Genomic DNA, 13,639 nt, shown 5'->3' on the forward strand with positions numbered 1-13,639 from the left:
GAATGTATCAAAACGTCACCAGAGGGCAGGGCATAGCACGGCACCTCCGATCCTTGTGGATGTGGGAAGAGATGTTGGCGTGCCTTCGGGGAGATGGCGACAATTGGCAGTGGGGCTGACTCGAGGGCCTTGTGCACACCAGGAGGAGGTGAGGGGTTGGAGGACGCGAGGTTCCACGAAGGGATACGAGGCTGGAGTTGGTTATGGTGGCGGCACGCAAGCCCCTTCTGTGTCTGGAACAATGTCACACGCCGCTCATGGGCTGCGACTGCTGTGGTAGGAGTCCAAGCAGCTTTGTCCCCGATTGAGCCCACATGGTCCTGCCCAGGGTGTAGCGCTGCAAGGTTCGGAAGCAGGGCTCAGAAAACGATGGCGCCAGCAGATGAAATATGGTCCATGGTTGCTGCCCATGATGGGGTTCGGCCGGACTATGAGCATCAATCGGTGTGGTGTAATAAGTGCTCAGGAACAAGGTGAGGACTGACGTGGTGGCAGAGGATTCGACCGCTTTCGTCAGCTGTTGTTTAAAAGTCCTGACCAGTCTGCCTGCTGTGCCATTGGCGGACAGATGGAACGGAGGGTTGCGGACGTGTTTGATACCGTTGGCCTCACAGAATGTGTGGAAGGAGGCTGCCGTGAATTGGGGCCATTATTGGAGGGCTAGGTACGAGGCAAGCCTTCAATGGCGAGACCCTGAGCCAAGGTCGTGAGTGTGGCATCAGTCATGGTGGACGCCATTTGAACCATCTGGGGTATACATTCGCAATTAGTAACCACACCGACCTCAAGAACGGGTCCACAAAATCGAGATGGATGTGGTCCCAGGGCTGGCGAGGTGTGGGCCAGGGTGCAAATGATTGTGAAGGGCTGGCCTGGTGACACGCACACACCGTGCACCAAAGGACCAAGTGTTTGATGTCACCATCAATGCCTGGCCAGTAGACATGCTGGCGAGCCAACGCCTTCATTTGGGACACGCCCCAGTGTCTGTGGTGTAGCCAGCATAGGATGCGGTGGCGCAAATCAGGTGGGATGATCACCTGATGGGCGTCAGCCTCCGCGGCCAACAGAAGGACACCTGCCACAACCGAGAACCTGTGTGAGAGGTGCCACCAGGGGCTGAATTCAGTTTTCAACTGGCGAGTCAGATAGATGTGTCAACACGGGATATGTAGCGGAGAACCTGTCACAGAATGGGGTCCTGGCGTGTGGCAGAGGCGACCTGTGCAGCCGTGACAGGAAATCTGTCCAGTGTATCCTGGAGGGCCGCATCAATGTGAAAGCAGAGGATTTCCTGCTGGTCGAACTTGGGATCAGGGCCTAAGGGGAGACATGACAAGGCATCTGCAGTGGAGTGTTAAGAGGAGAGGTGGACTTCTATCGGATAGCATAAGTGTAATTGCGTAAGAACAGCACCCAGCATTTTAGACACTGAGCAGTTCACTCTGCGAGGAGAGAGAGAGAGAGAGAGAGAGAGAGAGAGAGAGAGAGAGACAGAGAGACAGAGAGAGAGAGTGTGTGTGTGTGTGTGTGTGTGTGTGTGTGTGTGTGTGTGTGTGTGTGTGTGTGGAGGGGGGGGACGAATAGGGTAACCAAAGGCTTGCGATGAGTGAGGATAGTGACCTTTGTCCCAAACAGGTAGATATGAAACTTTTGAATGGCATGGCAAACACAATTGCCAGAACCTCTTTCTCAATCTGACAATAACTCCTCTGTGCTGGGGACAGTGTCTTGGAAGTTTATGCAATGGATTGTTCTGATCCATCCTCATTCCTGTGAGCCAGGACTGCCCCAATACCATAGGCTGAAGCATCGGCCGCCACAACCAAGGGGCGGTCTGGAGAGAAAGCAAAAGGAATCAGGCAAGGGGAAGACTTGAGCAAAATTTCCAAGTGGAGAAAAGCTTGATCAAAGGCAGGAGTCCAGCTGAAAGGCACCCCTTTGTGATGCAAGTGATTTAGGGGCTGTGCAACGATAGCAGCCTGGGGTAAAAACTTTAAGTAGTAGTTACCCTTGCCCAAAAAAACATGGAGGTCAGATAAATCCTTGGAGCGGGCAAGGGAGTTGATGGCCGCGACGTTGCGATCCGACAGACAAATGCAGTCTTTACTGAGCCCACAACATAAGCCTGCGGCCTGTGTGGCATGATGGAAGGTACCGAGGTTTTGCAAATGCTTGCGGCGTGTGTGGCCAGTGACCAAGATGTCAAAGAGATAACTGACACATGCCGGTATGGGCTGTGGTGAACTGCTCCAGGTACTGGTACCGAGGAAATACCAAATAGAAGGTGCTTGTATTTACATAAGCCGAAAGGCGTGCTGATGACAACAATGTTATGGGATTCCTCATCTATGGGTAAGCCTCTGCCAGGTTGATCTTAGAGAAGTACTCCCTGCACCCAAGTTTGGTGAGAAGGTCTTCCTGCCGTGAATGGGATAAGTGTCAACCAGGGACTGTGCATTGATTGTAACTCTGAAATCTCCACATAGGCGAAGGGAGTCATTGGGTTTCCTGATCACCAATAATGGGGTCACCCAAGCACTGGCTTTCAGGGGGCTCGATGATGCCAGCAGCCTGCAGTCAATCGAGCTCTTGCTTGACTGCTGGACGTAACGCCACCGGAATAGATCAAGCCTGGAAGAACTGTGGCTGAGTATCTGGCCGGAGAGCAATGTGCACCTGGGAGTCCGAAGCACACCTTAAGTCAGACTGAAACAGAGAGGCTTAGGGCGAGCACAGATAATTGAGTTTCTGGAATGGGCAGCAAAGGAAATGACCTTAACTTTGTCAGAAATTGAAAAGCCAAACAGTGTGAAAGCATCAAGTCCAAACATGTTTGAAGCCAAGGGATGGTCAATCACCAGTAGGGTGAGGAGCCAGGGAACATGTTTATAGGTGGCCCAGACCGAGAACTGCCCACAGAGAGTGATAGAAGCATCACCGTACGCGACCAGTCACCGAGAGGTGGGAGACAGCTCCAGGGAACCCAGGTGTATAAATGTCGCCAGACTGATGGAGGAGACGATGGCCCCCATAACGATCTGGAAACAAATGTCCACATCAAAAATGTGGAGCATGAGGAACAACTTCCAAATCAATGGGGTGTCCAGTGTGACGACTGATTGCAGCATGTGCACGGTATCCTGATGCCCCATGGGTGAAGGGCGGGAGAGGGTTGAGCAGCTGTGACAGACAGACCGGAGATGGCCAGCTTTCTGACAGAGTGTGCAGAAAAGCACTGTGGGCAAGACAGAAGTAACTCACACGACCGCCAACAAGGAGCGACCGGTGGCTCCTAAGAAGGGGGGAATCTCAACATTGGTGGAACTCAAGCTAAGACGCCATGACATGGTATCGCTGGAATAGTAGTTAGTCAGCAGCACCCATATCTCTTTAAAGGAGAGAGCCATGGGGTCTGACAAAGGTTCCAACTTGCGGAGCAGAAAGAATGTGTCTGGTGATGCCCAGGACAACAATAACGACTGCTGTAGGGAGTCATCCATGACCTGATGCTGTGAAATGTTGTTTCAGATTATGCAAGTATGTTTCCCAGTCTTCCTTAGCATCGTTAAAGGGCAGAAATAACGGCGCACATTGGGAAGCATCAGAAACCGTAACACCCAGGAGCTGGCGTGGTAGGGCATCCCATGCCCATGCCGTGAGTTTGTCCATCAGCAACTGCAATGATAGCTGTAAGGCATCTAACTAGCACTGCTGCTGCTGCTGCTGCTGCATGAGCTGCTGCTGTTGCTCCAGGAGACAGACGAACTTAGCCTCCATGCTACTGAACCATTTAGCTCATCGCCAATATTATAGCTGCGAGCAACCAGTGCATTTCTGAGAATGGAGACGCGAAGCAGCCAGGTGGGGGAGCTGCTGGAGGAATCGCTAACAATGAACAGACACGACAGATGAACAAGTAGGAGACAACAGACACTACGACCGACTAGAACACAACATGAGGCAGGTAAGCAAGCAAGCAGGCAAGGATTGAGGTGATGAACACGGCAAGACAACAACAACACAGGAACACACTAAACGATGAAAGTATGTATCTCAACACATGGAACTGGAAAACAGTACGGCCGAGATGCACACGTGAGCTACGGCAAATACCAGACTGCCAGGGTAGTGCCGCGCAGCCGCCTAAATACATGACCACAGGGAATGCAACTGTCAGCGGACTTCATGTGGTATCGAGAGTGGCACACTCACACAGTGAGGCTCGCAGCGCAGATGCGCACCGGAGCACAGAGACACCTAGTGGGTATCCAGGTCCATACCCTCTGGTGTGCATTTGACTTCCACACTTTCTGACACCAGACAGAACACATTCATGTTCTAAGAATACATAAAGTGAAACCCCACTTTTATACTTTTGAAGGGACTTCAAAAAAATGGTGTAAAATGCAGGAAAAGGTAAAATGTGGCAATAACATTTTAAACTGTAAAAGTTATGAATAGGATGCCCCCTTGCATTTTCGCATTTTATATATTTGCACATAATACGCATCATGGACATGTTTATTATCTAACAATGGTTTATCATCTAATAAAAACTGCTGATATAATGGAAACTGGTAACTGGGAAGCAGAAACGTTTGACTCAATTTCATGTCATTATGATGTTTTTGGAACGCCTACAGCTGTCATTCATTATTTAAATAATGAAACACTGCATCAGTTACATATTTTTCGTGTGTTTCGAAAAAATTTTCTCAATATCCAGTGCAAATATACACGTAAGTATTTTATGTGGTGTTTGCAAAAGTGTTGATCTGCATCTCTTCAACTGTAGTCATCTATTTGAGGTTATCTGGTACTCTGCTTCCTCAGTTATGTAGAAAACCACACACATCCAAGTCTTTTTGTGTATACAAAAAAAAAAAAAAATTAATATATATATATATATATATATATATATATATATATATATATATATATATATATATATATATAAAACTTAACAACAAGAATAAATTCCTGAAACATGTTTTGCTCGGCATGAGAATATATGTCTTTGTGCTGTGTTTAACCCAAAGACATCTGAGCAGTTCAAACTGAATGAAGGTGTCAACTAGCGCTACAAGCGGCCAAAAGACGAAACACACTAAATATGGTTTCACAGAGGTGTGATGATTACAACAATCACAAAACTGTGCATGCACTGTATATACAGTTTGGAAATTGTTGTGAGTAGTCATGATACCTTTATTTGTACGAACCTAGTTACTCCTAACAGCCACAACGCAGTGGCAGGAGGTACGGCACAAATTGATCCAACTTTCTACATGTTTATTGGTTTAAATCCACTAAGTAGAGCACCCTGGTGTCAAAAAACTTAGCCACATAGTGTCTGTAAGGACTACTTGACGGCCAAGATCATGCCAGTGTCATTTTATGTCAGTTTTTTTCCACAAACATTTTTTCATAAAGCCTAAATCACAGGAAAATTATAAATACGTTGATGCAAAATTGGGTGTGAATTAGCATTGTGGAGACCAGAAATTTAACAGGAACAATAAAAAATGTTGTGAACAGTGGGAAAATTTTAATTCCAGGAATGTAAAAGTGGGGTTATACTGCACTTCTGTTGCACCATATTTTAAGTTGCATTTTATTCCATGCAAACATTTCAGAACTGCTTAAAACTTTATACCTTTGGAAACATGACATACAATTTGTTTAATTTATGATTCTGAACTTACATGAAACTAATGCGAGAAGAAAGAATGGATCTTACTGACACAGAGGTCATTAAGGAACAAGTTTCTGAAAAGAGGACTGCTTTAATTTTAGTGTTACCTCCCAATCTCCTCTTAATTTTTTAAGCATCCTCACAGAATATACAGGGTGTTTCAAAAATGACCGGTATATTTGAAACGGCAATAAAACCTAAACGAGCAGCGATAGAAATACACCGTTTGTTGCAATATGCTTGGGACAACAGTACATTTTCAGGCGGACAAACTTTCGAAATTACAGTAATTTTCAACAACAGATGGCGCTGCAAGTGATGTGAAAGATATAGAAGACAACGCAGTCTGTGGGTGCGCCATTCTGTACGTCGTCTTTCTGCTGTAAGCGTGTGCTGTTCACAATGTGCAAGTGTGCTGTAGACAACATGGTTTATTCCTTAGAACAGAGGATTTTTCTGGTGTTGGAATTCCACCGCCTAGAACGCAGTGTTGTTGCAACAAGACGAAGTTTTCAACGGAGGTTTAATGTAACCAAAGGACCCAAAAGCGATACAATAAAGGATCTGTTTGAAAAATTTCAACGGACTGGGAACTTGACGGATGAACGTGCTGGAAAGGTAGGGCGACCGCGTACGGCAACCACAGAGGGCAACGCGCAGCTAGTGCAGCAGGTGATCCAACAGCGGCCTCGGGTTTCCGTTCGCCGTGTTGCAGCTGCGGTCCAAATGACACCAACGTCCACGTATCGTCTCATGCGCCAGAGTTTACACCTCTATCCATACAAAATTCAAACGCGGCAACCCCTCAGCGCCGCTACCATTGCTGCACGAGAGACATTCGCTAACGATATAGTGCACAGGATTGATGACGGCGATATGCATGTGGGCAGCATTTGGTTTACTGACGAAGCTTATTTTTACCTGGACGGCTTCGTCAATAAACAGAACTGGCGCATATGGGGAACCGAAAAGCCCCATGTTGCAGTCCCATCGTCCCTGCATCCTCAAAAAGCACTGGTCTGGGCCGCCATTTCTTCCAAAGGAATCATTGGCCCATTTTTCAGATCCGAAACGATTACTGCATCACACTATCTGGACATTCTTCGTGAATTTGTGGCGGTACAAACTGCCTTAGACGACACTGCGAACACCTCGTGGTTTATGCAAGATGGTGCCCGGCCACATCGCACGGCCGACGTCTTTAATTTCCTGAATGAATATTTCGATGATCGTGTGATTGCTTTGGGTTATCCGAAACATACAGGAGGCGGCGTGGATTGGCCTCCCTATTCGCCAGACATGAACCCCTGTGACTTCTTTCTGTGGGGACACTTGAAAGACCAGGTGTACCGCCAGAATCCAGAAACAATTGAACAGCTGAAGCAGTACATCTCATCTGCATGTGAAGCCATTCCGCCAGACACATTGTCAAAGGTTTCGGGTAATTTCATTCAGAGACTACGCTATATTATTGCTACGCATGGTGGATATGTGGAAAATATCGTACTATAGAGTTTCCCAGACCGCAGCGCCATCTGTTGTTGAAAATTGTAACTACTGTAATTTCGAAAGTTTGTCTGCCTGAAAATGTACTGTTGTCCCAAGCATATTGCAACAAACAGTGTATTTCTATCGCTGCTTGTTTAGTTTTTATTGCCGTTTCAAATATACCGGTCATTTTTGAAACACCCTGTATTATCCTACTGTTTCTTTTGTCTGTGGATTTTTGTCAATGTTTCCCTTATATCAACTGGATAATTTCTTTAAGTAACACTAGTGATTAAAAATAAATCTTTTAACCTGTGTCATTATTTTCACTTTACTCATGACACCAGTCTTCTTCCTACATCAGAATAATTTTTTACCCCATTTTACTCCTGTGGGATTTGCTTGTTTGCTTGTCTGGCTACTACGTATATAAAATTCTACCTGCTCTTGGGACAAAGAATTGGAATAATAATAATAATAATAATAATAATAATAATAATAACAACAACAACAATAATGTGCACTTCAGGTTACGCCATACATACTTATTGTCTGTGCAGATAATGTCAGTGCCTACCTCTATGAACAAAAATTAAATTGTTTGCTGCAGAGTTGCTGCCATTTACAGAGTAAATTAACTCATTCACAATGTCTACATTTCACTGCTCCACCGACATTACTTAAAATCCTACGACCATCGAACACATGCTGTGCTCATTAAACAAATAAATAAGTTAACTCATTTAAAAACTATAAATTAGGCAATACATCATCAGCTGTTATATTAGGTAATAGATTGACTAACCTTGTTGCAATTTATCTGCATTCTTCGTCTCTCTTGATTTAAGGAGAGGTTCATTGTCTCTTCCATACATATCTACATGGGAATAGATCTCACTGTCATCACTAGGGCTAAGTAAACGGTCTTCTGGGAATGTTGATGACAAAGGTTCATTCAGATCATCTGCCAATGATGCATCTGTAGGAAGTCTTTCATAGATCTCTGACCCACTCCTGATAAATAAAAAAGATTCTTTCTCATAAACTGACATTATAATTGATTACACACAATGAAACAACGTCAGATGTTAGGTAGTTATAACAACAGGTATACATAATAGTGACTTATAAAAATAAACTCCACATGTCATCCATGTGAAAGATATTTTCTAAACTATACAAAGTAATATATCTGAATATCATATGAAGACGAAATTAAAAGGTTAAAATATACTGCTTTCCATAAATTAGAGAAAAATCACAAAATAGTGATCCCTCAATAATATACAGCAGTAACTGACATGATCTCAGGTATCTTCTAACCTCACTAGCTTTGCTCACTAACTTGGACGGTTGGTTAAATGTTCATCCTGTGTCAAAAATTTCAGACCACAGGTTTATCATCAAGAAAATGTGCTCACGGATTTCCATTCAGTTTCACATATCAGAAAGGGATATAAGTAAATATTACATGAATATCACTCACCTGAAAAGGCAACAAGGGAGGATACAGTTCAGCACCTTGGCAACACTAAGGTCATTTGAGGTGAAACACAAACAACTGGACATCAGTGGGGTATATAAATCAGCTGTGGTTACTTCAAACAAACTAGTCCATTATTTAGGTGCATATTTCAGGAAATTATAGGAAAACTAAATTTGGATGGCCAGATTGAGATCTGGATCATGCTCTTCCCAAATGTGAGTGTAGTGCCTTATCCACTGAACTATCTTGCTCTGTATCATTTACCAAACATGCAAAAGGAATGTCTTTTACACGAAGCATTGTCCATTTGTGAGGTGCCATACATTGAAGTAGATGCACATATATTCATTTTTTCTATGTAGAATTATCACTGTGAGAGGGCTGTCTTCAAGCTTGGGTATTTACGCCACAGCAGTAAATTATAACTTATTTTCTATTGGGCCAGAATACTCAATCACACACAGTTCATCTCATAAATACTCCTAACAGCAATTATTCTGCACATGTAGCTACGAACTCAACGTCTTGACCTGAATTGCACATAATATACTCTAAAGAGGCATACTGCTACTCAAAGTCCTCTCCACATTCTTGATGTGTTGAATATAAGTTAGCTAGTACAACTACATTCACTTCCTTTGGTGCTCACAGGTACCACCAGTAACAGCAACACACATCATTGTATTTGGTGTATTGTTGCCCTGAATAATCACAATCTGTACTGATGTTCCTTGTGGTATATCACTGGCACATCTATTTTGCATATTTGAAATATACTACAAGCTAAAAACGTTTTCATGTTTTGCTGATTTTGTACTACACACGGCCAAGTTTCATCATATCTGGAAATAAATATTTAAGTTGTTATGAATTTTATGATTTTTCTTTCATTTATGGAAACCAATGCATATATTACAAATGATATCTATGGATTATTGTGTGCAGTAAAAATTTCAATTGTAGCATTTCTTCATTATCAGGGTTGATAGCAAGCAGTATCTTAGTATACAAGATGTCTCTTCCTGTTTCGATATTTTACAATACGGATTACTTATTTCAATGCCCCTCCTACACCTGTTACCACACAGTCTTACTTCTGCAATGACACAATTCTAAAACCACATACAAAGGCTATTCTTTTCCATTCAGTTTCACATATCAGAAAGGGTTATAAGTAAATATTACATGAATATTGCTCACTGTACTTGCTATGGTGACAGATATTTGTCACAATGGTGTAACAGTTTTCCTATTCCCTCTGCAGAAAGATTGCCACCAATCTGTCACGTTACGATATCACTGTGCCCTGCAATTCCTCATCTGCGTAGACTATTATTCCATTTCAAGAAAATAATTTAAGTTACATAAATCTCAAAGTAATAGGTAGAGTGATCCATTACTTCCAATTGACTCAATGAACTAGTTGATGTACATGCACAAAGTTGGGCAGCTAAATGACAGATAATTACAGTAGCCTACATGTTTGTTTTGAATGGATCTGTGTAGACTTAACAATGCCTCAAAAACAGAATACCATCAAACTAGAGCCTCTTCCGTTACACTATCTCCTCCATATCTGAGGGTGGTAATAGTCAGCCAGAGCAATAATATCCCTGTTATCCTCATTGGCGTGAAGTCCTGCTACCTTCCACAAATCTACATTTACATCGATACTCCACAAGCCTCCATATTGTGAATGGCAGAGGGTATCCTGTACTATTTCTAGTCATTTCTTTTCCTGTTCCACTTGCAAATAGGGTGAAGGAAGAATGACTGCTTATATACCTCCATATGTGCCCTCATTTCTCGTATCTTAGCTTCGTGGTCCTTACTCGCGGTGTATGTTGGTAGCAGTAGAATCATTTGGCAGTCAGCTTCAAATGCTGGTTCTCTAAATTCTCGAAAAGAATGTCGCCTTCCATCCAGGGATTCCCATTTGAATGCCTGAAGCATCTCTGTAACACGTGTTGCCTGAACCTACCAGTAACAAATCTAGCTGCCTGCCTCTGAATAGCTTCGATGTCTGCCTTCGATCCAACCTGATACGAATCCCAAACATTCGAGCAGTACTCAAGACTAGGTTGCACCAGTGTCCTAATGTGGTCTCCTTTACAGGTGAACCATTCTTTCCTAAAATTCTCCCAATAAAACTAAGTCGACCATTCACCATCCACCATCCCTACCACAGTTCTCACATGCTCGTTCCATTTCATATTTCTTTGCAACATTATGCCCTGAGAAATTGCAGAGCACTTTTTCTTATTTATTTATTAACATGTTCCATGGATCATAACTGTGATATCTCTCTATAATGTGGAACATATTGGTTAGTATATAACTGTAACTAATTGAATAAATGCAGCAACCAGCCTACAGGTTATCTGAAGGACTACTGGTCAATAGATCCTCTAATAGAGACACCAATTTTTGGCAAGCTAATGAACAGAAATTGATTTGAGCAGATATGGAAATTGTGACTTTTCAACGACAATTCCTTACAGAATGGTCAGGAAAACACTCTCTACAAAATTGAACCTGTGCTTAAGTTACCAACAAGATAAATTTAAGACCGTATAGAAACCTGAACAGGTGATTTCTCTTGATGAATCAATGACATCATGCACATATAATACAGAAAAACTTATCAGATATGGTTTGCTTGTTCGTATGGTTTGTGAAAGTGTAAGTGGCTATATCTCCAATCTAGAAATACACACTGGGGAAATAAAAAAAGCTTCAAGACACTATTCTCTCTGTACTTTCACCTCACATTAGCATGTGGTACCATGTTTATCAAGAAAATTATTACAATAGTAAGCTATTGCCAAAACACTTCCAGAAAGGAAAACAAGAGTTTGTCATACAATCCAAATCAACAGAGGTCTACCTCAATGTCTACAAACAGAAGCCAAATCGCTAAAGAAAGGTGACACTACATTTCAAAGACAAGGTGACATTTTGCTGCAGGTATGGAAAGATATAAGGGAGGTGAGAATGATAAAACAATCCACAATGCGTACATACACGTGAAGGGCGGGGAGGGGAGGGGGGACAAAAAAACCTACAGCAAGGGGAAAGTGTACAGAAAACCAAAATGCATTGTGATGTACAAAAAATTTAAGAAAGGCATGGATAGAGCTGATCAATATATTTCATATTGTGGGAGAATGCTTAAAACCAAAAAATTGACAAAGAAAGTAGTTTTGTTTCTAATCAATTGTGCTTTGTTTAACACATACAAAGCGTACAGAAACGTTAATCCAGATAAACAAAAAATACATAAAATGTACCTAAAAAAAGTTGCAAGAGCCTAGACAAGTGATCAACAAGTTGGTGCCGCAACTGTGGAGGAAACTGAAGCAATCTGACCTACAAAACAAGCACCTGCTAAGGATCCACCTGGTCGATTGTCAGGGAACATGAAATAACATACTATTCAGACTATTGTGGAAAGTGGAAAAAAGAAATTTCCAGCATGACCTCACAGAGTTTGTGCAGCACATCGTAAAGGAAGTGAAACAGGACACTATTGCCAGTTTTGTGAAGTACTGTTATGTAAAGGCATGTGTTTCCAGAGGTATCACACCTTTCAAGAATATTAGAACATCATACAAACATGTCTTCCAAGTTTCATCAGCATCAGACACTGGTAAGTGCAACTATGTTCAAATAAAGATGGCACACTCATTCTGCGCACGTCTTATGAAAATCACCGACAACTGAAAAATAACTGCGGCACAACAGCCGTTATGCAATGTGTTAAGACCTATAACACATAACTTGCAGTTAAGGTTTTTATCAATATAAATGCCCATGAAGTACAGAATTACATGAATCACATATTATACAATTTTAATGACAGTCTCCCCCCCCCCCCCCCCCCCAGAGCCATGGACCTTGCCGTTGGTGGGGAGGCTTGCGTGCCTCATCGATACAGATAGCCGTACCATAGGTGCAACCACAACGGAGGGGTATCTGTTGAGAGGCCAGACAAACATGTAGTTCCTGAAGAGGGGCAGCAGCCTTTTCAGAAGTTGCAGGGGCAACAGTCTGGATGATTGACTGATCTGGCCTTATAACATTAACCAAAACAGCCTTGCAGTGCTGGTACTGTGAACGGCTGAAAGCAAGGGGAAACTACGGCCGTAATTTTTCCTGAGGGCATGCAGCTTTACTGGATGATTAAATGATGATGGCATCCTCTTGGGTAAAATATTCCAGAGGTAAAATAGTCCCCCATTCGGATCTCTGAGCGGGGACTACTCAAGAGGACGTCGTTATCAGGAGAAAGAAAACTGGCGTTCTACGGATCGGAGCGTGGAATGTCAGATCCCTTAATCGGGCAGGTAGGTTAGAAAATTTAAAAAGGGAAATGGGTAGGTTAAAGTTAGATATAGTGGGAATTAGTGAAGTTCGGTGGCAGCAGGAACAAGACTTCTGGACAGGTGAATACAGGGTCATAAATACAAAATCAAACAGGGGTAATGCAGGAGTAGGTTTAATAATGAATAAAAAAATAGGAGTGTGGGTAAGCTACTACAAACAGCATAGTGAACGCATTACTGTGGCCAAGATACACACAAAGCCAATGCCTACCACAGTAGTACAAGTTTATATGCCAATTAGCTCTGCAGATGACGAAGTAATTGAAGAAATGTATGATGAAATAAAAGAAATTATTCAGATAGTGAAGGGAGACGAAAATTTAATAGTCATGGGTGACTGGAATTCGGTAGTAGGAAAAGTGAGAGAAGGAAACGTAGTAGGTGAATATGGATTGGGGGTACGAAATGAAAGAGGAAGCCGCCTGGTAGAATTTTGCACAGAGCATAACTTAATCATAACTAACACTTGGTTCAAGAATCATGAAAGAAGGTTGTATACATGGAAGAAGCCTGGAGATACTGACAGGTTTCAGATAGATTACATAATGGTAAGACAGAGATAGGAACCAGGTTTTAAATTGT

General features: G+C 42.7%; 1 protein-coding gene across 6 annotated transcripts in view; it reads right to left on the minus strand.

Moving 5' to 3' along the window:
- Positions 1 to 13,639, minus strand: part of LOC126248661 (rho GTPase-activating protein 190) — a 325,162-nt gene that overhangs the window by 156,256 nt on the left and 155,267 nt on the right. For all 6 annotated transcript variants that reach the window (XM_049949876.1, XM_049949875.1, XM_049949878.1 and 3 more), the window contains one exon: positions 7,992 to 8,200. In XM_049949876.1, coding sequence (XP_049805833.1) covers positions 7,992 to 8,200 — 209 coding nt within the window. The remainder of the gene's footprint in view (positions 1 to 7,991; positions 8,201 to 13,639) is intronic.

The sequence above is a fragment of the Schistocerca nitens genome, chromosome 3 (genome assembly GCF_023898315.1).
Source record: "Schistocerca nitens isolate TAMUIC-IGC-003100 chromosome 3, iqSchNite1.1, whole genome shotgun sequence".
Taxonomy (NCBI): domain Eukaryota; kingdom Metazoa; phylum Arthropoda; class Insecta; order Orthoptera; family Acrididae; genus Schistocerca; species Schistocerca nitens.